Source organism: Lytechinus pictus, chromosome 18, assembly GCF_037042905.1.
Source record: "Lytechinus pictus isolate F3 Inbred chromosome 18, Lp3.0, whole genome shotgun sequence".
NCBI classification, from domain to species: domain Eukaryota; kingdom Metazoa; phylum Echinodermata; class Echinoidea; order Temnopleuroida; family Toxopneustidae; genus Lytechinus; species Lytechinus pictus.
In genome coordinates this window covers 18599417-18626689 of record NC_087262.1, presented here as the reverse complement: position 1 = coordinate 18626689, position 27273 = coordinate 18599417, and the positions used below count along the sequence as shown (strand labels likewise).

The window sequence follows — 27273 nt, the reverse complement described above, 5'->3', positions numbered from 1 at the left end:
TGAGAACATATATCTCATTGAAATCACTGACATGATACCTAATGAAAGACTCCCTCTGCCATCTAAGGTAGATATGAACATGTTTTCTACCTCAAGGATAGGCCTTGCTACTATACTTTTACAAATGAACGAAGTAACAGAAGTGGAAATTCCTTTATAAGAGCAAAATGTGTCTGTAATAAATGCTTGACATGAATTTGCATACATGCGATAAAAGATGCTCCTTCCCAACACCCTTTCTTCTTTTGTTCTCTCCTCTGCAACCGTTGACCTTTCCAAGATGACAAAGACATGGATCGGGTCTTCACCCTACCCACGACCACGTTCATCGGTGGTGACAAGCAAGCCCTGCCCCTCAGAGAAATCATCGAGCGACTTGAGGTGAGTAGATGAACATGTAGAAGTAGTCGGGTGTGCTTATCTTACTCTTTCTATGGTTGATGAAAGGTGATTGAAGATGAACCAAATTTATTTGCACCTGAGCTGAAATGCAACCTCGGCTTTGGTCACTCTACGGAACAGGGCTTGATCTGATACATTTTTGCAGAAATGGTAAGAAAAGGTTGCAAACTTTTCTTACCATTTCAGAGTCAAAGAATTTTTTGAAGTAACCAACATATGTCTATCGACCAAGGCTGCTTTTGAGCAGGCAGTTAAGTGGTAATTTCTTTCATTGTATCTATTTATTTTAGTTTCTGTCAATGAGATATTTGTCACGTTTTCTCATATTTTGAGGTGTTCCATGAGGATAAGTATTCTTACCTTGGATTAGTATTATTTCTAGGTGATTGTGCATGTGTATTCCACCTCTCACAGAATGTGTGCTGCCACAGCATTGTAGGTACCACAGGGATCATTACCCTCACCTACACTATTTGATAATGTCCTGTTTATGTGTACATGTATATATTCTATCTCACACAGGATGTGTACTGCCGCAGCATTGGTGTAGAGTACATGTTCATCAACGACAGGGAGAAGTGTGACTGGATCAGGCAGCAGTTTGAGAAGCCTGGAGCCATGCAGTTCTCCAAGATGGACAAGAGACTCATCCTGGAGCGTCTCATCCGCTCCACCAGGTTAGTATGGTCCAAGTCATCTCATTCTTAATTTCAAAGAGTGTGAAAAGGATACTATCCATGACATGTGCTTGCCTGGTTGAAATTTAACAATCAAGAATACAGTACTACCTGTTTTGTGAACATACTTTCCTTTCTTAAATCAAGGAAAAAATAGTTTTAACATGTATGGCCAACAACCCCAAACCTGTTGATAATATCTATAGACACAGAACTTCATGTAATACATGTGATACATTACATGTATTTGTATTTTTGGCATTCATCCATTGTCCTTGTGTGTTAGCTTTTTTTTTAAATAGTTCTGAGAATATTGTTGGGATTATTGTGGTCGTCACCTGCGGTGTGAGCAGCGGAAACATATGGTCATTCCCAATGTTGTATAGAGATTTTTTTTTGTTATTTCAGAAATTGGCCTATTTGCATTCTAATTTCTTAGTATTTCAGACCGAAGCTACATATGAATCTTGCTGCTTCTCTTTCCAAATTCTCCCATGTGTTGAATCATCCATCAGATGTTTACAATCACCAGAAAATAATGCTGATGTCATATTACGTAAAGGCCCTTGAAAGATCAAAGAACTGTATCATCCTGCATTTCCTATTATCCATATGATGCAAAAGACCTTGTATTGTTATGATTTACAATATAAATGCCATCACAATGAGTGAGGCCAAGGACTAAGGGCACTTACAATGATCTCTTGACCTCTGTTTCAGGTTTGAAGAGTTTCTTGCCCGTAAGTGGTCAGCTGAGAAGCGATTCGGCCTGGAGGGTTGCGAGGTACTCATTCCAGCCCTGAAATCGATCATCGACGAGTGCAGTGCTAAGGGGGTGGAGAGCTTTATCCTTGGCATGCCCCACCGGTAGGTAGATGGGACGATTGGTGAGAGAGGGAGGGGTAAAAAGTTTTGGCATTACGGGGTGCTGGAGGTACTCATCCCCGCCTTGAAATCAATCATTGACAAGTGCAGGGTCAAAGGGATGGAGAGCTTTATCCTTGGCATGCTCCTTTGGTAGGTAGATGGGAAAGATTTGGGGAAGGGGTATGGAGAGGTAAGGGGTTTTGACCCAGAGGGATGCAAGGTACTCATCCCCATCTTAAAAAGCAATAATTGACAAGTACAATGCCAAAGGGTTCGAGAGCTTTATCCTTGGCATGCCCCACCATGATGGAAGATTGGTGGAAGGGGTAGGGAGAGGGCATAGAGGTAATTAAAGTAACCCAAAGGGGTGCAGAGACACGTCAGGGTACCAGATATCGCCTATGGTAACTGAAGAGTATGAAGGACAATAGCATGAACGGTGGAAACTGGTACAGTGGGATGGGTGGTGAAATGACAAAGGGATGAGGATAGAAAAGAGATTGGAGATTTAGAGCATGTACTACCAGATATACCCCCGAATGCTGCATTCGGGGAATTCACTCATGATGGACAGGTACCAGATATGCACATATATTTGTTTATGTAGAAAGGTGGGTGGGGTAATGGAACTAATTTTGGTATAGCACCCATGTTCCATTGACCCTTACTAGAGTTATACCAAGCATCATGCACAAAGGGTTAAATACATGTCAATCAATCTCTTGTATGGATTTGGAGAGCATTTTACTTCATACAGAAGTAAAATATGTGTCATATACTTTTCATGTATATTTGCTTGAAGTAATTTACGATTTATCAGTAAATATCAGTAAATATGTAAAGGGTTTATGAACTTGTTTAATGCATGGAGCAAACAAAGTAATGGGTTCAATTGTCCAAATTTATGTTTTGTTTTCCATCATTTACACCAAGTAATGTCTTGCACAAGGGCGTTGTTTTGATCAAGGTCACATGTTTGTTTTCATTATTTCTTGGGTTGACATTGATGTTTCATTATCTTTAAGTAGCCTTGTTAGTTTTAAAATTGTATTTTGGTTTCCTTCAGATGTTTACCATTGCGAATGAAACATCTAACTTATCCTTTACATTCAATCTTTCAGTGGAATGTTGTAAAAAAAACGTTATGAAATGAGACACTAAGGATAATATGAGTAGCAATACATTTTAAGGAATTGTCAATTGGTACGCTGTCTTTGTTGTGAATAAGGATAATGAAACTTAGCATTCCATTGACATATGGACTAAAATTCTTCTCAAGTCTGGAGTTAAACTTAGGTTTGATTGTCAGAATACCAAACCTAGTATTGTTTTGCCTAGTTTTGCCTTTTAGCTGCCAATCATGTATTGCATGCAATAAGCCATTTATTAATATGATCTGCCTGATAAAACTTGTCTCGTCTCTTTAACTGCAGTGGCCGACTCAATGTCCTTGCTAACGTTGCCCGTAAGCCACTGGAACAGATCTTTTGCCATTTTGACTCCAAACTTGAAGCTGCTGATGAGGTATGGAGCATGTTGCTGATTTAAGGATTTAGTGATTTTTAGTGTAGATTATAGGTGTGAGTTTGAGTTTTAACTATCCTACAGATCCTACAATTTTTTTTCTCTGGTACCAATTTGAGAGAGAAAACTAATTGGTGTAATTGTTGAATGTAATTTTTTTCTCTTTTGATAAATTAAGATCATCAAATTATGTTGTTTATTTATCCTACAGATTCTACATTTTTTTCTTTTCTCTGGTACCAGTTTAAAAGATAAAACTAAATAGTGTAATCATTGAATGTAATTTCATAAATGTGCACCAAAAGAATCAAGTATGATAAAGTCTGAACTCTTTTCCTCTCTTCAAGGGCTCTGGGGATGTTAAGTACCATCTCGGAATGTCCCACTCCCGTCACAACCACATCAGCAAACGCAACATCAACCTTGCTCTGGTAGCTAACCCATCTCATCTGGAGGCCGTCGATCCTGTGGTCCAGGGCAAGACCAGGGCGGAGCAGTTCTACAGGGGCGACACTGAGGGTAACCAGGTGAGGAGGGGGACACCAGAGGGGTACAAAGAATGTGCGCGGGGTATAAGGGTGCAAGATCCTCTTACAAGAATTATTCCACATTTTAGTTATTTGGTTGTAGGAATTGTATATAATTGATAAGAGGCACAGCAGAGGGGTACTAGAATGGGTGTGGTTAAGTCTCGGGGTGCAAGATAATCCACTTAGCAGAATTATTCCACAGTTGAGGAATTTTGTTGTGGGCAATTCCAGCATAATGGACATGACATTCAGATAGTTTCATCTGTCGATCCCATGGTCCAAGGCAAGACCATGCAGAGCAGTTATGTGGGGGTTATACAGAGAGGAGGGGTGCAGGAGAGGGGTAGTAGAATGGGTGTGGTTCTGTATCAGGGTGTAAGATTATCCACTTAGACAAATTGTTTATCTTCCAGTAATGATGTTCATCATCAATCCAAAGTTTTAAATTTGGGTTTGTCCCTGTTAACTGGGGTGGCCGGATTCAACTCACACTCCCAGCAATCACCCTTATCCCCTCCTAGCCCTTAGCCCGAAGCATCCTCCAACTTCAACCAACCCTCCTTCACTCCTCTTCCACTTGCATCTTCTATGTCTTTTTGGCTGTCTCCTCGTTCTCGAACCAAGTACCTACGTCAAACTCAAAAGCCTTTCATGCTCGTCATGCTCGTCATCCCTCCTCAGCACAGGCCTTTACCAATATACCCCATTCGCCTTTGGCAACCGGTCCACTGCTTCTTCCAAACCCAACGTCTGCATCCTCAGTCTTTTTCCTATCCATCAACTTCATGTTGTTCTTGAATCCTCATTTCTCTTGTCATTTTGTTGATCTAGGTGATGAGTATCTTGATGCATGGTGATGCTGCTTTCGCTGGTCAGGGGATTGTCTACGAGACCTTCCATTTGTCGGATCTCCCGGAGTACTCCACTCACGGAACTATCCATGTTGTCATCAACAACCAGGTATGGAGATAACAATTTTAATCTCTATTCGGGGGGGGGGGGTGTCAATTAGTTTTCTCAGGTCAAGGTATCGATCCCCCAGAGTATTCCACTTATGAAGCGAGTTCATGTTACACTACATGGATACATAAATGATTTTACTCAAAGTCTCATGTTTTATGTTCAAATTGACTTTAATTTGATATATAGCATTTATGAGACGCCAGTTATCTAGTTTCCTATTCAATGGTGCACTATATATTACCCCGGCTATGGCACCAGCTGCTAAAAGCGCTTGGTGCATTCAAGGAATAAATCCTGCTGGGTACCCATTTACCTCACCTGGGTTGAGAGCAGCACAATGTGGGTGAATTTCTTGCTGAAGGAAAACATGCCATTGCTGGGAATCGAACCCACATCCCTCTGACTGAAAGACGAGAGTCTTAACCACTAGAACACAGCACCACCACATTGACTATTTGACAATTTGACTTTTGAATTGCAGATTTCATGGTTTAGATAATATGAGAAACTTTGCAATCAATTAAAAGTTTGCAATGAACAGATTCATGTAAACAGTCGTAATCAATTCAGTCGTGTATTTGCTAAAGTGTTGAGTTAGGTGGTCCTTTGTAAGATCAAAGACCTGCCTAAGAAAAATATACATATATGTTGTAGCATGAGGCCTTTATAGTGATATCTTTTTGCCATGGAAACTGTCAGAAATTATTTCTTTTTCTTTTTTGTATTGGCTTAGCTACCAAAATCCTGCGACGCATGTCATAGGAAACAGTCAATCTCCAAAGTTCATTTTTTTGCTAAACGCTTGATCTATTTTAATTTCCAACCACATTAGATTGGATTCACCACTGATCCCCGTTTCTCCCGGTCCTCCCCCTACTGTACCGACGTGGCTCGTGTTGTCAACGCACCCATCTTCCACGTCAATGCTGATGACCCGGAAGCAGTCATGCACGTGTGTCAGGTCGCCTCTAAATGGCGCTGTAGGTACAAGAGCGATGTCGTCATTGATTTGGTAAGACTTGTGGTTCTTATACAAGTACTATGCTAATTATAAGCTCTATACTACTGGTTTTTTATACGCCTGTCCTAGACGGGACGTTTATGGTATCACGCTCGGTGTCCGTACGTTAACTTTTCCTTGTAAACGCGATAAGTTCAGTTTGACTTATTCTAGGCTCATATAATTTGGTGTGTATGATACTAGCATGGATCCCAGGAAGCCTATCGATTTTGAGGTCAGATGATCAAAGGTGAAGTCGCCACCTTCCACTTTTCTTGCCTGACCAATAACTCCATTTTCCACGTTACAGGCGGGCGTATTATGTGCTCGCCTTAGCAATACTTTTGTCTGTTTTATTTATTGGTAGTGTTTGCTGATATATGCTGATACCTTACTTGGATGTCCTTTCAATTTTTGTTTTTTTCTTGTTTGTGAAACAAAAACATAGTATTTAGATGACTGATGCGTCTAGTTTTTAAAGATTTCCAACCCAAGCAAGCATGTAGTTCGCTGATTGACAAATGACTTTAGGGACTTATTCCAAGCATGATTTTACATGCCTTAAACCTTGAAGTAATAATCCCTGTACTAGCTTCTCCAAGCCAGACTGGAATGAGATTCATGTTCATGATAACTTCAAGTGGTTATGCACAAGACAGTGTTAAATGTTTATTTACAGCTTAAAATAAAAATGATCTTAATTCTGTTCTCATTGTAGGTATGCTACCGTCGCAATGGTCACAACGAGATGGACGAGCCCTTGTTCACCCAACCTCTGATGTACAAGAAGATCCGTGGTCATAGACAAGTCCTCAGGCAATACGCTAAAGAGAAGATACAGGAAGGAATCATGACTGAACAAGAGTTTGAGGTTTGTCACTCACTTCCTGTCATATGAACTACTTTGCCAGACTGTATTCTGTATTATTACAATCAAATGTGTTGTGTTGTGTTGATATATTATTTCTTTTGTGAAAAAAGAGAAAAAGTTCAAATAAAATACATCTTAGATTAACTTCATTTTTGTTTGTTGCTCTTTTCCATTGGAATTTCATTTTCTCTATTTGCAATTAACATTCTTGACCACTTCAAACTTTCACTCAAGCAGACATTTAAATGCTAATTTTATTGGAGAAGTCTGTGTAATGGAATGATTTTTAAAGAGATACTGATGCAACAGAAATGCTATCAATCATTATGATGGTACATGTAATGATATTCTTGAAAATCTGAAGTTAAACTTTGCAAGGCTGTGATAGTGGTGGGTATCATTGTTATCTGATACGCCATCCTCATCTCAAAACCATGACTGGTCATTTATACTTGACTTTATACCACACATCACTGGTCATAAGTAAATTTATGAGATAGGCAACATATATGCCTGGTTATGTGATTGATTGATTGATTGATTGTACTTCTCATGATAAAAACAATACGAAATATGTTGTTTGAAGGTTTGCATGGTGGTATGTACAATCGCTGATGTGGTTTACGGTACACCATGGAAATTAAAATTGGTGCAGGATGTACCGTAAACCACATCAGCAATACGAAATATGTACATTCAAACAATAAAAACATAATTGAATCAATAATATAGTGAATAGGTATATGAATTTGAAATCATTAAACTTATGTTGTAAGAGAAATATGGGAAAATCAAAAAGCTGCAAGGAGCTTGAAAGGGATACCCTTATCCCAGTGCATGCGCCCAAGCAAATTAATTGGGATCCGTTTACCATTTTAATATAGATATCTCTTTAAAAGTCAAGTCCACCCCAGAAAAATGTTGATTTGAATCAATAGAGAAAAATCAAACAAGCTCAAAGTTGAAAATTTCATTAAAATCAGATGTAAAATAAGAAAGTTATGGCACTTTAACCCTAAATAGACTTGGCAATTTTGACACCTAAGAGGACTGAGGGGGAGCTCGGCCATCGATCGCGTGATCGCAACGGAAATTGGCATGCGTATTACTCATGGCATAATCTCCAAAAGTATAGAATCAAATTCTGCAAAAAATCTCATTGCTAATTAATTATGCTAATTTATGCATAAAATCAAAAGTTACTTTTTTTTTTTTTTTTTTTTTCAATGAAAATTGTCAAGGAGTTTATTTTGACCATAGACAAGATGGAATTAATTGATTTTAATCAGTAAAAGAGAAAATAATGATACATTTATGAATTTTGGCTAAAAACATTATTTGCATTGGATTTGTACACAAATTCAAGTTTTTGAGCAATTTTGGGTCTGCATCACTTACGAAATGTTGCGTGATTTCGGAACCATGTACCCGAGGGTCACAATTTTGGTCTCAAAAGTTGCGCGAGACATGAGAGTAAAAAGTCAGTGAGCGACGCGATCGAAAAATTTTGCGCGGCGGATTTATCGCAAAAAATTTCAAGGGGGGGGGCTGAATCAGCCCCCCCCCCCCAGTCTTCTTAGGGTTAAAGTGTTACTTTTTTTCACCAAACAGTTATATGCTCAACTAAAGGATATGCAAATGAGAGTCATTGATGTCCCTCACTATTTCTTTTTTTTTATTGTTTGAATTATACAATATTTCAATTTTTACAGATTTGGCAATCAGGACCAACTTTACTGAACCACAAAAACTGTGATAATTCCACATGTTCAGGCAGGAATGAAAATTTGGTTTACAGGACGATGACAAAATTAGAATGTATCATATTTCATATAGTGAGTGGCAGGGATGCCACTTTTCCATCTTTATACGGAATTCCGGCTTTTTCCCTGCTATCTGTCTTATTTCCGTATTTCCGACTTTTCCTGTTTTCTGTGTATAAAAAAAAACGGAAAGTCCTCCTTTTTCCCCCCTCTCTCTCTCTCACGATTGCGATGCATGTCGATTGACCGAGTGAGAGATAATTGCTATTGTATACAGTACATAATTTATAAACGCTCGCACTACCCACTACGTTCATTGAGTAATGCTTTTTATCAAGGCCAAACTTCTACACAGAATTTTGAAATTTTGACTAGAACAATTTTTATGCTAATTTATGCGAAATTAATTTATGCATATTTTTAAAAACTCACATAAAATGCTTCTTCTTCTTTATTTGTTGACCGATTTTGATTTTTTTTCTTCCATCTGGTAGAGCTTCATGAGGTTCACCAAACTTCTACACAGAATTTTTAAATTTGGAGTAGAAAATTATTTATGCTAATTTATGCAAAATTCATAAATCACAGAAAATGCCTCTTTATTTGTTGAATGAATTTCAAAATGCTTCTTCTTCATCATTTCAAGTCTGATTTCAATTCTGTTTGCTTTATATGATAGCATAAGGTGGGGGATTCAAAACTTCTACACAGAATTTTGAAACTCATAAAATATGCTAATTTATGCGTAGTTTTAAAAATTCAGATAAAATGCTTCTTCTTTAATTGTCGACCGATTTTGATTTTTTTTCTTCCATCTGGTAGAACTTCATGAGTTTCACCAAACTTCTGCATAGAATTTTGAAATTTTCAGTAGAAAATTATTTATACCAATTTATGAAAATGTATTCATAAATCACAGAAAATTCCACATCTTCTTTATTTTTGTTCATCTGAGAGCTACATGAGGTCCACCAAGGTTCTACACAGAGTTTAGAAATTTTGACTAGAAAAATTATTTATGCTTAATTTATATGAAATTTATTCATAGATCACAAAAAATGCTTCTATGGCATTTCTTCATCAATTTCAATTCTATATCCTCAATTTATGTCACCAATGTAATTCACTACAGTGTCAACTGGGCTGAAATTAAAATTGTGTTAAATTTCGTTGCGAGATGCCGGATGAGCTCCACATCATTGATGTGCTAGTTGATATCCTGGCCAATCAATGAATGCGAGCGACAAGTTCCAAACGCATGCACATAGATAAGCGCAAAGCAGCGGCACGAATCGCGAGATATAGCGATAGATAAATACGTCTGTAAGGATGATGACGTCATCCAAGATGTCAACTTACGATGACCAACGAAAGGATCGAGGATGACTGTGTTTTGATCATCATTTGAAAGGAATAAGCGGTAACTGCCGTCTAAGGTACGATAATTCTGAATTTTATATATTTTCTCGTAAATTTGGATGTAATTATTTTTTTATAATGTGATATTTTATGTACCAAAAAAAACGATCTGAAAATCGGGTTTCCGCCGAATGTTAGATCTAACGTTACTGCTAATACGTTGTCTGTACGTACGGGCCAACAACTCTTTACTCTATGTATTGGTGAGTGGAGCCAACGCGGTTCAGCGGAACAACCAAAATACAGAGACTGAAGCTTTTGGTCTAGCGTTCTAGGAGCAACACACAACAACTATCGTCAGTTTTTCAAATCTCGACTTCAAAGTCATCGATTACAACAAGGTAAGAAGCCACTTGGAAAAACCACACACTCAAACAAACAAGGGGGTCATGCCCCAATTCACTGTTCTTGGACACTGTCCCTGCCCGCGATAAGTTTCAGTATTTTTGGAGGACACCTAGTGGCATCCCTGGAGTGGAAGACATCATCAGTCCCCTAATTTGGACTAATTTGGATACCTACCCGAATGTGCATATATCTGTTTTGTGAAATCAAGCAAAACTTTAAAATGTCATAACTTTTTTTTTTTTACAACCGATTTTGATGAAATTTTCAGTGTTATGCTTGTTTTTTATTTTTCTTGTTTTATTCAAATCAACATTTTTCTGGGGTTGACTTGTCCTTTAATGACCTTCATCTTTTGTTTCTATCAATATAACCAGGAGGAGCAAGTTGGCTATGATAAGGTCTGTGAGGATGCTTACCAGAATGCTAAGAAGGTCACCGAGATCAGGAATGCTGACTGGCTCGATTCTCCTTGGCATGGTAGGTCATGTGACATGGTAGCTTGGTCATGTGACATGGAAGCTTGGTCATGTGACATGGAAGCTTGGCCAATTATATTCTGCATTTACAAGCACTATATTGCTATTTGAAGATATACACATCTGGGGAGCGTTTCATGAAAGGATTTGTCGGACGTTTTATAAAGTCCTGTTTTATCTGACAGTTACCATAGTGACAGTGCTTCACAGCCAATCAAAAACCAAGGAAAGTTGTCAGATCTGACAACTAACTTGTCAGACAAAAATTGTTTCGTCCTTTTTGGCCATTAGTTTACGAAAGCTAATTTTAATTGTAAAGAAAGCGGTATGGGTACTGTAGTTTGGTTAATTTCAGAATAATATCACAATTTGTTCTTCTGTGTGCTAAGTTAACAGGCCCTGTTGATAGCCATATTCTTGATGCTTTCTTCAAGCATGGCTATGATGCAATTCAGATTGAATTATTGAATTTGAAAGAGTTTTCTTGCTATTGCACTTGGCAACCAAATGGCTAATTCATGTATCATTCTCATTGAATGACATGGGCAGTATTTATAAAGAGATAAGCATCTACATAGGAATGTGAAGTATAACATCTAAAATCCACAACTACATAGCATGACCGTGACACCGTGAAATCTTGAATGACATGTATAAAAGGTCATAATGCAGACCTGCCAACCAGTACGTTTTAGCCGTATTTAGTACGTTTTTGCAACCAAAATACTTTGAAAAATATGTTAAAAAAAAAAAAAAAAAAAACTAAATTGTAATTTATTAAGAAAAATAATCTCTATATGTCTCTATTTCATAAAACGTGCACAAATATGGTTATTAGATCAATGTAATTTCAGGTAACTTGTTTTTTTTTTCAATCATTTTGTTCAAACCAGGGTGAAGATATACACATGTTTTAATGTTTTTTTTTTCATCTGCAAGAGCAGTGCGCATTTTAGCTTGCATGCAGCTTGAGCGCCGCGATGAGCGAGTGCGCCAAGCATTTTATTATGAAATACACTTTTTTGGGGAAAAATACAGTTTTTTTTAACACAGAATACAGTTTTTCATTCCCAGAGGTTGGCAGGTCAGATAATGCTGGCAATCTTTCAAATTTGTTGAAGCAAAACTTGTTTTGAATTGTTATTGAATTCTGCTGTTAACTGCTTGGAGCTAGGCATAAACTAATGAATAATGAATGGCATGAAAGACTTTTACTTCTTCATTTGACCTTTGACCTATGTTTTGTCAACAAGGAGATCCCTCCTCCATACCCTTCAACCTTTTTTTATATCTCCTTAGAAGTTCAGATTTTTGTCTGATTTCAGATTTTTTTTCGTTTTGATTTTCAGCTTAATTTCAGCTTATTTTTGGCTTTCCTCTGTACAAAAAGTATGGGAGCTCTTTCTATTTCAGACTTTTTTCAGATCTTTTTATTTGTGACCACTCACACCCCTGTTAGATGTAATAATGATTTCTGTTTATGGTGATATAATAAATGGTGGTCTGTAAATACTTGCAATTTTACCTCTTTATTTGACATTTGACCTTTGACCTAGGTTTCTTCAACAAGGAGATTCCTCTTCAGTACCCATCGACCGGTATCGATGAAGAGACCTTGAATTATATCGGAGAGAAGTTCAGTACCAACCCTGATGATCTTACTCTTCATGGAGGTTTGCTTACTTTTTCCTTTCTTTGTTCTAGAGATGATGATGATTACTGTATTTGATATTGTAGTGTGCAAGAAATTGTCCCAAAATGATTTGGAAAATTGTGATTACAGTGTGCCTAAGATTTATTGAATACTGTTAGATATTGGTTTCACTAAAATAGTAAAAAAAGAGAGTAAGAAATTAAGTCTATTTTGCTTTAAGCCACATGCACATAAAATATTTTTAACTCTTGCTATAGCCATCTTTTTGCAAATAGCCAAATCAATATTGAAGAACACACTTCTGTTCTAGAATGGACATCAATACTATTTAAAGAATAGATAACTTCTAGTGGCCATCAAATTAATACAATGCAGCATACAAGATAGGAATTACAAATGTTATCTCTTGAAACCTTTGTTCAAGTCTTACCTATTCCAAAGATAAATGATGTATTATAGAAAGTCTCCAGTCTCGGATTTGTGTCATGATATCAATAGATTCCAATGTATGATCGATCTTTCCTCCACATTCTACTCTTATACCATTTCAAAGCACTATTAGAGAGACTTAATTGTAATATGCGCTGTATTAAAACTGATTATTATTATGGTTGGAATGGTCCCCAGGGAGTTTCGAAAGTGCATACATTGTGTGCGGGGATGCCAGGATCTGATGACTGGGGTAATTATTGCAATGTAAAGCACTTTGAAACAGTGTATTAAGCGCTATACAGTGCGTCCCAGAAAAAAGGAAACCGGGATTCCCACATCTTTTTTCTTCAAAGGCAAATTCATGATGATATTTCATTTATATCATCATATATAATTCAATAATTTCTCTACATGTTGATACCTAATTATGTGACAAAACCTTCACGCATTAATGAGCAAGACGAGTTTGAAATTTTAATGTCAAAATCAGGTTGCGCAGAAAAATTGGACAAGATTTGTTCATGATACCGATAACCGTGCTTATTCGACGATTGGCTCATTAGCATTTCTTTTGTATTCTTTGTGAAGTTTCTCTCACTGATCCTTGAAATAAGAGTGGATTTATAGATTAACACGTGAGTGTCTGCACAAATCGTTTCTGATATGCCTCAATATTTATTGTTTGTAATTTGCCACGCATGAATGATTTGCTAAGCTGTTGGTTTCAAATTAAAGATGAGATTTCACTCTTACCATAGGTAACAAATTCATAGTAAAAACATGTTTAATTGTTGTGAAATCTATCTCTGAAAACGGGTTTCCTTTTTTGTGGGACGCACTGTATAAATATAACTCTTATTATTATCTCTCCTCCACGTCCAGGTCTGAAGCGTGTACTCCGTGGACGTATGGACATGGTGAAGAACCGAACCATTGACTGGGCTCTGGGCGAGGCTCTTGCCTTCGGCTCTCTTCTCAAAGAAGGGATCCATGTCAGATTGAGTGGACAGGATGTAGAGAGAGGAACGTTCAGGTAAGAAAACAGAAATAATGATAATAATATGAAACATTTATTTAGCACTTAATTCAATGATTCTAAGTGCTGCATACTATTACCCAGACTGTAGCACAGCTACCCTTATCGAGCATTCAAGGAATTCCTTCGTACAGGGTACCAATATACTACACCTGGGGTTCGTTTCATAAAGAGTTACAACTGTTTCAACTTTGTCATTATGGCAAGTACCATGGTAACCTTGATTTTGATTGGCTGCTGAGCTCTGTTGCCACGGTAGTTGCCATAATGGCAAAGTTACAACAGTTGTAACTCTTTATGAAACGGGCCCCGGGTTAGAGAGTGGCAAATGTAGATAAATGCCTGGCAAAAGGATGGGATTCGAACCCCGGAACTTGTGGTTCAAAGTCCAGAGACTTATCCACTGAGCCACAACACCTCTACACTGTCATCAACAATGTTTTACCGACAAGATGTCAGATCAGGGGAGCGTTTCTTGAAAGGACTTGTCAGACATTTTATCCGACAAGTAGTTTTATCCGACAGTTACCATAGTAACAGTACCTCTCAGCCAATCAACATCAGAGAAAGATGTCAGACCTGACAACTTGTCATATGAAAATGTTGATGAAACGTCCCCAGATATGACAACTTTCTTTGATTTTGTTTGGCTAAGAAGCCTGTTTCTATGGTAATGTCAGATAACGCCCGACAAGTCCTTTCATGTCGAAGGATTATTGAAAATGAAAGGTAAAAGTTATAAAACATGCAGCAATCTTAGTTGGTGGGACATTAGATATTGAAAAACCTGCTTTAGCGACCACCTGTATAGAAGAACGATCTGAATATAAAGACCACAAATTTGATTTTCCTTTGAATTATTTTCCACATTGAAACATGTCCTGCAGGAGCCTGTCAATAATGACCACCTGCTCATAAAAACTAGTTTCCTTGTCCTTTGGTGGTCTTTGCAGACATGATTGACTACTTTTCTTTTGGTCTGATTGATAGATTACCAAACAGATAAATTACCAGTACCAAAACTTGGCACTGGTAATCAATCTTTTTTTACTTTCCTCAGCAATAGATGATTTATTTCCAGACTGCCTGTGATCAGGCTGAAACATGAATTTATTGCAAGGCATTTATTATCAGTTCATAGAAAAGATCTCACATGTACAAAGTAGATCATTCTAAGTGACTTCATGCATTATGATCAGCTACTTATTATTAATTAAAAGCAAAATCAATAATTTTCACCCTAAATAATTGAAAATTCTTGTCGCACATATTTTCATTTACATATTTTGATTAACTACCTGCCATCTAATATTGGCCACTTGTTCTTTTCATCGAACTACCTTCTAATTTTTGAAAAAAATATTAAAATCTATATTAAACAGTGAATTATTTTGATATCTTCTATAACTTAATGATGTAATGCTGTAAAAAGGTTTACTTATAGGGTTACATTGATTGTTTTAGATTTTTATTTGATCAATATTTTATACATTAGCAAATAAAACTATAACTCATCCTTTGATTCACTGCAGGAAGATCTATTTATAGAAAAAAGATATGATATTCAAGAATACTAATTTTTTAAATTGTCTCCCTCTCTCTCTCTCTCTTTCTCTCTGTAGCCATCGTCATCACGTTTTGCATGATCAGAATGTGGACAAGAAGCGCTACTATCCTCTCAATAATCTCTTCCCAGACCAAGCTCATTACACCGTCTGTAACAGCTCACTCTCAGAGTTTGGCGTTCTTGGTAAGATTATTAATCTCTTACGGTTTCGAAAGTTGATTATTTTAGATAATTTCATTGGTAATAGACATGTTCATAAATCATAAATCAGGTACGCCCGATCCCCTAAATGTGGGAGCTTTCTGAAATGGTCTGTCTCTGTTTTATATTTCATATGAGAAGATGCGATGCTCTCACATTGTTATAGTTTTAGAAGTTTGTGAGTGGAGTAAGAATGGAATGAAAATGTCAGAGGAACATAAAATGATCATTATATTTAATTATCCTTTTAAAAAATTAACTCAAAATATTTTTTTTGTTAAAATGGATTAATAGTCAAATTCGATTATTTCCTCCTTTAAATCGCCAGGTTTTGAGCTAGGATTCTCAATCACGAACCCACGCGCCCTGGTCGTCTGGGAGGCCCAGTTTGGTGATTTCCACAACACAGCCCAGTGCATCGTAGATCAATTCATCTCAACAGGACAGGCTAAGTGGTACAGGCAAAGCGGACTGGTTATGCTGCTTCCTCATGGATATGAAGGCATGGTGAGTGGTGGTAGAGGTGGTGATTGTGGTGATCATACAGGTGGTGGTGGTAGTAGTGGTGTTGAGTGGTGATACAGGTGGTGATGATGGTAGTACTGGTGGTAGTGATCATACAGTTGATGGTGGTAGTAGTGGCGTTGAGTGGTGATGTAGGTGGTGGTAGTGGCAGTGATAATACAGGTTGTGGTGGTGATGGTGGTAGTGATTGTGGTAATTATATGGGTGCTGATGGTAGTGGTGGTGGTGATGATGGTGTTTGTATAATTGAAAGTAATAGCAGTGTTGTTGGTTATGTTGGCTTTGGTGGTGGTAATAGTGGTCAAGGTGGTAGAAGTTGAGGTGGTGATGCCAATGATGAAGGTGGTAGTGTTTGCGATAGTGTGGTGGTAGTAGAAGTGATTGTGATGGTGATGATAGTATTGATGGCAGTAGGAGTGTTTGTGGTGGTGGCGATTGTTTTAGTAGTCTTGGTTTCAAATGTAGTAGTGGTTGTGGTGACGATGGTATTGATGGCAGTAGGAGTGGTTGTGGTGATGATGGTATCAATGGTTATAGTAGAGATTGTAGTGGTGGTAGTCTTGGTGGTGGTGATTGTGGTGATTGGTGATTATGATGATGATGATGTGGATGATTTTGAAGATTACAATATTAATGATGTTGATGCAGTACTAACTGTGAGAAATGGGATATTTTCTTCCTGATCATATTAAAAGCAAATGGCATATTGAATAGGATTGGGAATAATTTAATCTCCTTTATTTCATTCCCCTAGGGCCCTGAACATTCTAGTGGCAGGCCAGAACGTTTCTTACAGATGTGCAATGAAGATGCTGATGTGATCCCAGTAAGTCAAAAATTTAATACTCCATGTTTCCTTTAGATATGAAGTGCAATAGTTCATACTAGAGTGGATATATAGTAAGGGTGGCATCATCAAAGACGTGGTGGCTCAGTGGTAGAGCGCCCGCCTCATGAACGGTGAGGGCATGGGTTTAATCCCCGGCCGAGTCATACCAAAGACTTATAAAAAAATGGGACCTTCTGACTTCTTGTCAGGCTCTCGACGTATGAAAATGGAGAAGGGTCTATGCAGGGCCCGCTGGAAGATCAGCTCACAGCTGAGAGTGGCTACCCTGGTAAATAAGAGTTATTTTTATTATTATACCAGTCCTTCAGGTTTCGCCTGATTTCAGACTCAGGCAACTTTCATTTCAGGGCTGGTACTCTGAGATCTTTTATCTTAGATGAAATAAAATATTTATCTCTGTTAAAATCAGTGAGATATTTCTGCGAATTGGTGTTCTGAGAACTATTTTATCTTCATTTTGCATGTATCTTTGTAAGACACGCCTATTTTTAAAGCAACATCAAATGGCGTAAGGCTGTTGTATGGCACGTACTTCCATCTCTTTCAACCAATGAAATCCTTTAAGGAAGGAGCCAGGTGTGGCAAACAAGAAAGATTGTCAATTATTTAAATTCAAATGCGCTTGCACTAGACGCTAGCACGTTTTATAGGAATTTCTTTTTATTAAATGGCAATACTCCTTTATTTATTCCTTGACACTTTAGCGCCGATATGGCGGCTCAACTACGGCCGGGTAATAATATGATACCATGTATCAAAGCGCAGTTGATTATATGCATATAGTAACAGCGCTATATAAATTGACATATTATCATTATTAATACTTTCATGTGTGTGTTTGTTTAGGAAAGGAATGGTGATATGGAAGTCAAGCAGCTCTATGACTGTAACTGGCAGATCCTGAACTGCAGTACACCAGCAAACCTCTTCCATGCCTTGAGAAGACAGATCCTACTCCCCTTCCGCAAACCTGTAAGTATCCAGTTGATGCATAGTGCATGTGACGGTTTATTTTCAATTGGTCCAATGCCAATTCGTCCTATTACCAACTCATCTACTATTGTTTAGTCTACCATCAGTTCGTTCACTATCCACATGGCCTAATTGCCATTTCGTCCACTCACCATTTTGTCTGATAAGCAGTTGATCCAATAGCCATTTAGTCCATATTCCATTTGGTCTAATTGGACTAAGTGATAATGGGGCGAAATGAATGAAAATAAAAATGGATATTAGACCAACTGGTTATGAGACAAAATGGTCATAGACGAACTTGTGATTAGACGAATTGATGATTGTACCAAATGATCATTGGACCAAATGATTGTTAGACGGAATGGCATTAGACTAAATGAAGGTAGACCATGTAGTGAGTGGACAAGTTGGCAGTAGACGAATTGGCAATTTATCCATGTAACATCTGTAGAAAGCGTGACTCAGTAGTTCATTTCAATTTATTTCAATTCTTATTTATTTGATATTGGTTTTCAAAAGTACATTCTTTTGAAGCACACAGAATAACACGCTATCATAGTTAAAAATGAAAAAGATGTATGGAATTGCCTCAAATCAAACTAACTGCTAACTTTATATTTTTATAGGACTTATATATTATTTAATTTGTCTTGCTATTTACAATTTGTTATATACATAATTTTCTTGTTTTTAATACTCGCAACTTTGCTGATTTAATTTTGACGATGATAGTTTTACAATGTTATAATTTCAATCAATTTTAATCTTTTTTTGAGATTGTCCAAAATTATTTTTTCTGGCTTTATTTGTTGATTATTTGTCTAGCACTAGAATTGTGATATATTGTAATCTTTTAATAATATACATGTACATTTTTACTTTGTAAATATGATAATATGAGTCTTCGGACTTTTGTCATGTACCATTTTCACAATAAAACCAGAATTGAAAAATTGAAAAACTGTTTCTTATACAAGTGCACTTCCTAAAAAATAAAAATAAATCAATAAAACAAACTACTTTTCCTAATGAAATCAGTTCAAATAGTTCATATAATTTGTATTATGTCTTGTTGAATGTTGCATGAATAATCATTTTATCTGTCCAAAATAGTAGTCAAGCTAATGTATTGTTGAATCAGTATATTTTGTTCTTCTTCTCTCTGTCTGTTGTTTCCTTCATCCTCCCCTTTTTCAATCCATCTTCACTCCTTTCTCTTCAATCTTTCATTCTCTAATGGACAAAACAATTGATGAATGCATGTTTTACAACGCCACACTAAAAATCGGACGCATCCGAGAATGAATCAACAATGGTATGCCAGGCTTCTGACCTAAGAGTTAGTAAATCATTAAAAAATTATTTGTATCCCTACATACGCAATCAACAAAATTTAAAGGTCTCTGTCCTCTGGTTTTTTGAGGGAGGTGCAACAAACAATGTTTTAATGCATATTAAATGTGTTTTAATACATAATTGCTTTGGACACTGAAAACAGGACAAAGGGTTTTTTATATCGGTTATTGACTTATCATTTATTGTCTTCTTTTTCTCTCTCAGCTTGTGATGTTCACCCCGAAGAGTCTTCTCCGTCATCCCGATGCCAGGTCTTCATTTGATGAAATGAAGGAAGGTGAGTCATTTCACGTGGCTAATCAGTGACAGTTACCATAGTAGAAGTACCTTTTGGCCAATTAAAAATGGGGAATTCACTGTAGTAGTTATTGACTGATAACTCGTCAGAGAATGGAAAAAAATTGCATTCATAATGTCCAGGTAAGCCAGAATCTGATAACTTAGATAATAATATATCTGTAAGGAGCTAATAAAGTTGTTCTGGTGTATGAAGCACTTTATAAAACTGAATGATATCATAACAACCTTGATGAAATAAGCCGTATTTTAACCCTAAAAATCCATAAAATATGGGAAATAATAGCTTTTATTCAATATCTGTAGTTTACACGCAGTTGATTGCAAATATTCAGTCACAAATCTGCTGTAATGGATTGCTTTCAAGTATAGCTACAGGCTTTCCGGTGTACGAAGTAGACCAGGGCCCCGTTGAATAAAAGTTACCATTATGGTAACTTTGCCATCCATCCAATGGTAACTACCATGGTAACGATGATCAACAGCCAATCAGAATAAAGAATTCCTTGCAAGTTACCATTGCATGGCAAAGTTACCAAAATGGCATCTTTTATGCAATGGGGCCCAGCAATCAATTACAAATTTGTAATTAATGTCATCATTTGTGATTGATGAGATTCTGAGACCACCTATATGCATGATCAGCTGGGCCTTCCTGAAACGATTCATCACCACTTTGTGCTTCATACAAAAAGGAGCAACGCTCTGAATTTTTTGGCTTTCGTAGTTCGTGAAGCGAAATAAAAGTCAAGAAAAATGCGGTTTGGGTGTACAAAAAGGTTGATTGTTTTGGATTTGTCCATGTTTGAGATTATTCAAGGGACGGATTATATCACCAGAGGAAAGGCCATAAATATCTTGCATGTAATTCTTTTGTGGATTCAATTTTAATTTTTCTCCGTCCATCTAGGTACGTTCTTCAAGAGGATGTACCCTGAAGAAGGTGTCCCAGCCCAGAACCCTGCTGCAGTCAAGAAGCTGCTCTTATGTACCGGTAAGGTCTACTTTGAGCTTAAGAACCAGAGGGAAGCCAGAGGACTCACCAATGACATCGCCATCGCCAGGATTGAACAGGTCAGTAATGTCTTTCGGCATGTTTCTACAGAGAATCGTTTTCCGGAATAAAAAAACTTGTATCGCCCTTAAACCAACCTGTTTCTACAGAGCGAATAAACCGATTAACTCACATTCTGCATCAACACGGCAATAACCACCTCCCATAGGTGGTTTTGAGAAACCGTATTTTGCACAATGCGGTTTATCAATAAACCGCATCGTGTATGTTTCTGCAGGGAAGTTTTCCGGAATTCTGGATGATTATGCGGGTAATACCGTTTAACGATTCTCTGTAGAAATATGCCGTTTGTCTCATTATTGTTTGGTTAGTCTTGAGAATGCGAAGGAAGCAAGTTGATCCGTGTAAGAAAGCAAATGTTAGACCATCAGATTTCAATCTTAACAAGCGATGCCGACACATGCTAGAGATACCAGGGGACTTTCTAACGACGTCGCAGGTCAGTAATGCCTTTGTCTTGAATTGATTGGTTATTCTTTACTTGAGTGTTGAAAAGGGGAGTTAATCCTTGTCAGAAAGCAAATGTAGGACCTACAGCTTTCAGTGTTGTCAGGCGATTCCAACACTGGTTATGCACGTTTCAATGGGAAATACTATTCAAGGGGAAACAAAAATTGTGGTCAACCTGTATGATTTTCTATTGCAATCAAACTGCTTGAATATCTTATGTATACTTTTTAACACGATTCTCACAAACACCTGCTCAGAAATCATACATTGTTGATGGCTTATTATCCTTGATATTAAATTCATTTATCAATAGACCATGTGATATAGCATTCTCTCTCAGAGTCTATAGGAATACATGTAAACGGATTTGTCAGAGATGCACTTGCAAGGCAATGGCTTAGGCCTCTAAGATTGCGGCGCGATGTCATTAATGCATAAGGCCTATGCAAGGTTCTTATATGTATGTCTATTTGTTATTGTTCCATATTTATTATAACTTCATACAATATATTGGGTGATTTTAAGTTCAGTGTTGACCTGTTGGTGTTGGTCTTAGGTCATTTTTCACACGAGTATAACACCAAACATGAAATGAAGATGGTCCCGAAAAGTCACTCACTGGTTGTTGAGATGTCAATAATGTGATCTGGATCAGTTTTACAAACTCTGAATAAGTTTTGGAGCTAGGGGAAGCAATCCAAATTTCAACACCAACAGCAAGGCTAACACCGGGCTTAAAATCACCCATTGCCTCTGATTATTGTTTGTTTTCACTCTGTCATGTAAACAGTACAAATTTCCATTTGATGGACACACAGAAACATACTTACACTTGTACTCATCTATTTGTTGAATCATTTGACAGATTTCACCGTTCCCCTTTGACCTGGTGGCAGAGGAGGTAGAACGCTTCCCCAACGCCAAACTCCAGTGGGTACAAGAAGAACATAAGAACCAAGGTTACTGGACTTACATCCAACCTAGGGTACTCAACTCCATCGGACATGAAAGGCCTCTTGGGTAAGTAAACCTCACTTGCTACCATCCTATCTGGAAATAGATCATAACAGATCTACCCGAACCAAACACAGACCATTATTCAAAGGAGCAGTTCAATGAGAACTCAATCAATCTCCTGCTAAAACCTATGTACCAATAGAAGTTTCATTATGTTTCTGTTCATAAGCCAATCAGATACACCTTGTAAGCTGGTTTTCCGGCTTCTCAAGGTGAAACGGTTAAATGGGCAGTTCACCGAGAACACATTCAATCACCTGCTAAAGCCTGTGTACCGATAGAAGTTTTGATATATTTGTTTAAAACAATCAGATACATATTGTGAATTTTCTTTTATTATAATAATAGTCATTAAATCTCTTATTAAAAACAGGGGAGTGTTTCATTAACATTTTTGTCCGACAAGTTGTCCGATCTGACAATTTTCCTCGATTATGATTGGCTGAGAGGCACTGTTACCATAGTAACTGTCGGATAAAACAGTACTTGTCGGATAAAACGTCTGACAAATCTTTTTATGAAACGCTTCCCTAAAATGCATGGAAGCATACCAAAAACTTTTTTGTTGGTGTGAATATTTAATAAAAGAAAATATTCATCTTGGCAGTGAGTTTATCTTCTGAGACTACAAATCAAATGGATCCATATAAGGTACATTGGGTCTTGAGCTGGTGCTGTTCAAAGGGATTGTAGCACATTTAAAATATTCAAGTTCTGAATAGTGATACAGCGAAAATAAACTGGACTTAATAAAACACTTTGGGCATTCTCGTTTTAGAAAATGCCTAATTAGCTCATGGTAAGGACATCACATCAGTTTCCAATTGTCTATCATTTGGAATTGATTCGGACTTGATATTACACAAAGATAGATATTAAATTAGATGTTTTTTATTTAATTAAGATATTTGATTTCAGTTTGAAAAACAATTGATGTATCATGTGCTCAAATTTTCCTGGTTGTATGAGAATATATGCAGTTCATGATAGAACACATTTTAAAAGCCTTGGCCAGTAAGGCCTCTCCGTTGAACTTGTGATCCTGTAAATGATACTGAGATATATTTGGATTATGTTTGCCACATGTCATATGTAGCAACAGTTGGTCCAACTAGAGTTTATCTTGGGTTTGTATGTGCTGACATGATGGTGTTGTGTCATTTTCAGTTTGTCATCATCCTAGGAGAAAGTTCAAGAGACTCTAACAAATAGGCTCCCATTCCATTAGTCCCATAACAAACACACACAAAAAACAAACTAAAATCTATTGAAATCATGGTATTAGTTGGCTGATACAAAATTTGTTCCTGAAATTTTCACATTTGTTAGTGATTGTGAGTTTTGTGAAGCGTTACCCATAGAAGCAAATGAGTGTGTCAAAGAAGTGGACGAAGAATATGAAATAACTGAAAACTTAAGAAATTGTGATCACTGTACATTTTGTAATTTAAGATTTGATGAACTGTTAATGTTACTTTTATTAGTTGTGAAGGTTGCATTCATATTTGTGTCATCTTTGATTGCCAAAATATATTTATTTTTAGATTCTGTAAAAAGAGATCAGTTATTCCTTGTACAGAACCTTTTGAGTGTTCCATTAAGCTTGCAGAGTTATGCATGATTTTATGAACGAAGCAAGTGCCAAAATTTGAAGCAGAATGCTTTCTTGATGTTTTATAAAAGTGTTTTTGTATCTCCAATGATTTCAATTATATTTTGCTGTCCATGTGCCTTTCGTCATTATCGATTTGAGATTAGAAATGTACATAATTGTGAATAACATGATTTCCATTTATTAGTCATTTGTAATGTCATTTGTAACTGGCCATCCCTTAAACTTATTGGTTCATATTCTGAAGTATAGTTTAACTTAGGCCATGGTGTTTAATTTATTGTTAACAATCCTTTTTTATGTACACAGTGTTCTTTTCTACAACTTTAGAGTTTGATGTAAATTTGAGTTCAGAATACGGGCAATTAAGTGCATCTTCCTTGTACAGAGACATTTCTCTTTCTACCTTTATCTTGTATATCATTGACCATTGAATTGAATGCATATTTTATGTATCCTTTTCTCTTTTCTTTTTTGTGTCATTAGATATGCTGGCCGGGCCGCATCCGCTTCCACTGCTACAGGCAACAAGAGCACTCACCTTAACGAGCAAGAGAGCTTCTTTAATTGTGCCATGAATATCGACTAAAATTTATTCATTATTACTGTAGTTAAACACACCGCTCATAATAGCTGGATTATCATTTTGCAAAGCACAATCTGGAAAAATTGATGCTAATTTTGATAATGTTTAATTTTTGCAACAAATTCTATCAGTTGAATTTCAATTTTCAATATCTCGACAAAAATAGCCTGAGCTTGCTGAGCATTGAATGATGGTATCTTAAAGCAAACAAAACATAAAAGCTTGAATATGCATGTTACTGTATACTTTTATTTGTAGGTGCTTTGTGTAATGCTACTTCAAAGCAAAACACGTTGATGATACTGATACATCAGTTGTATTGTGGGAACTCTGGAACTGACAAATATGTCTCTTCCTATCTGGATAATGCAATATTGGAAGCTACTAAAAACGGAAGATGCACTTAATTAAATAAATGCAGCATATTGGATTGTGAAATATCAACCATTTAACCATAATTTTCAAATCACCCAAATATGAACTGGAAAGTTATCATCAACATAAACTTGTTTGATTCTGTGGCTTATTTCACTAAAGGAATAAATCAATTATCATTGATGTCATTACGTTTTGTTTTTTACTTCTCCATTTTTGGAATTCTTTGGAATTTTTGAATTCTTATTTTCGAATTTCAAATTTGTTTCATGTCTGTTTGTTTGTTAGAGACTATTTATTGTTCAAAACCGATTTTTTTTTTTTCTTCTTTTTCTTCTTTTCATTATTCTACTTACGTTTCGTTTCTTTAACTTTTTTTTTTTGGGGGGGGGAGGTGTGGGGGAAACGAAACTGTAAAGTGAAAATGAACAGCTTGTAGCATATTGTTACAAATATAATAAAAACTCAAACTGCCAATACAAATTGAATTTTGAAGGGTGGAGGGGGGCATGACTCATTTTACAAGACTAATACTAAGTTTTTGTCACTGCATCTGTAGACTGCACATATTGATCAAGTATATTGTCTGCATTTGCATTTTAAAACGTACCAAATTCACCGTCATTATAATGAAGGTCATTTTAATGAGCTAGTGTCTTAGGAACTAGAATTAATTATTCAGAATAGCTAGGTATCCAGTTAGAATAGTGTTAAAGTGCCTTTTGATAGACCTGACATCCCCCAAAAAATATTTGTCTTATTGTAGAACGTCTAGTTAGCTGTTTTCTGCACAGCATGTTAACACTCGTAGAGTGCTTCCAATGTATCATGCACTACTTGTGGTTTTATAATTTATTCATATCTAGTTTGGGGTTTTTAGTCGAGTAGTAAGACCTCGTCTTAAACTGATGTCCATAATATTCTAGTGACTACATTTTGTGAGAGGGTAGTTTGCACTGTCTAACTATCGCTAGGCAACAGTCATGAGAATTTATTAAGCAGAGAAAATATTGGATATTTAAAGAGGAACAAATTTATTGGCTCTGATGGTTGTGGCTGTGCGGTGGATAGAATTGAAGTCATATGTATTAGCCATGCAAAGATAATTGGCGCGTTTTATACAATTTCTACTGTTATTTAAGCAGCTTTTAAACGTGAAATAAACAACCTTGTTAACGTGGCAAGGAATTGATAGTCTTTTCGTATTTTATGCCTTTGCGCTTCAATTTTTGTGAAATTGAAATTGTCGGGAAGGAAATGTTGAATTTGATGAAGTTGGGTAAAATTACTTGCACAAATGAAGTTTACGTAGATATATTATTAAATAGTCTTTTAATATGAATATAATAAATGTGGATGAAAGAATATCAATGCACCTCGTCTGAAGGTGTATATATCTGGGGTGGGTGAACAATTAGAGGATTTACCACTTCAGAATCATATTATTTCAGTGGTGAGTTGATATTATCCTTTTTTTTTTCTCATGAAATGTTTTATTGAAAATGTATGTTTGCTGTCATGAAGTGAGAAAAAGCCTAAAGTATTGTTGTATGTTGTGTATCATATTTGGTTTAAAAGATGGCCGGCTCATTACTGACTCTGAAAGGAGAGGAGATGAAATATAAATTAAAATAAAAATAAAAATATTGAAAATATATCTGATGTTTGCCAGGAATTGTTTTTTCTTTGCAGTCTGTCTATATGTTTTGGTGTTCTTTCAGTAAGAAAAACTAAAAATATGGATTTTTAAACGAAAGTGATGAAATAAAAGAAGCAAAGTAAGAAGGGAGAATATTAACAAATATTTTATGAAAAGGGATTTTAAAGAGGGAAAGACGAAGTCCCATCCCCCCCCCCCCCCAAAAAAAAAAATAGTGATAATGATAATTAATGATTTGAATAAATGAATAAATAAAAAGAAAAAGAGGAGAATTTGTTTATGAAGAGTCATAAAGGAAAATAGAAAAGATAGAAGAGGGAGAAAAAAAAGAGGGGAGGAGAATGATGACTTTAATGAAAAGTTATAAAACAAGAGAAAGACGGCATAAGAAAAAGTTGAAGAAGGAGAAGGAAGATAAAAAGAAGGAAAGAATTTAACAATGAGTGTTTTCAAGTGGGAAGGAGAGAAAAAAAACTTTCAGGGACTTTAACAGGGAATGGTTCGACTTATATAAACTTTATTTTTAAAAAAAGGAGAGCATTTGAGGGGATGCTAAAGATTGCTAAATTTTGGCTATGCATTGGATACACCACTCCCGTGAGGCCATTTTATGATACTTCCGGCGAAAACCAAAACAGCTGTATAAAACCACGTGATTATCTGACTCACTTAGATCTGATTCATGAATACCCTTCCCTTTCTACCCTACTCTGTGCTTTCCCCTTCCTCTATTTTATTATTAATGATTTTTTTTATTTGAAGACT

General features: G+C 36.5%; 1 protein-coding gene across 2 annotated transcripts; it reads left to right on the top strand.

Moving 5' to 3' along the window:
* The first annotated feature begins 243 nt into the window (after window positions 1-243).
* On the top strand, window positions 244-26505 carry LOC129282171 (2-oxoglutarate dehydrogenase complex component E1-like). 2 transcript variants are annotated; one of them, XM_064113383.1, is made up of 19 exons: window positions 244-381; window positions 925-1079; window positions 1800-1946; window positions 3380-3470; window positions 3818-3997; window positions 4832-4960; window positions 5796-5975; window positions 6682-6834; window positions 10739-10841; window positions 12397-12513; window positions 13809-13959; window positions 15585-15712; window positions 16059-16237; window positions 17010-17081; window positions 17952-18077; window positions 19641-19713; window positions 20644-20807; window positions 22124-22278; window positions 24374-26505. In XM_064113383.1, exons 1-19 carry the CDS (start codon window positions 292-294, stop codon window positions 24474-24476), a joined length of 2496 nt encoding a protein of 831 aa, XP_063969453.1. In that variant the 5' UTR covers window positions 244-291; the 3' UTR covers window positions 24477-26505. The 2 variants fall into 2 exon arrangements, with proteins under 2 accessions (XP_063969453.1, XP_063969454.1); XM_064113384.1 differs by lacking the exons at window positions 244-381; window positions 925-1079; window positions 1800-1946 and adding an exon at window positions 2227-2249 and having other exon boundaries at window positions 3379-3470.
* Window positions 26506-27273: the final 768 nt, after the last annotated feature.

What these genes read in the sequence shown, in the direction of transcription:
- LOC129282171 (XM_064113383.1), top strand. Translation starts at nt 292, where the DNA reads ATGGATCGGGTCTTCACCCTACCCACGACCACGTTCATCGGTGGTGAC. An exon ending in CGTCTCATCCGCTCCACCAG is followed by an intron (nt 1,080 to 1,799) that starts GTTAGTATGGTC and finishes CCTCTGTTTCAG; the next exon opens with GTTTGAAGAGTTTCTTGCCC. An exon ending in GCTCGATTCTCCTTGGCATG is followed by an intron (nt 10,842 to 12,396) that starts GTAGGTCATGTG and finishes CCTTTGACCTAG; the next exon opens with GTTTCTTCAACAAGGAGATT.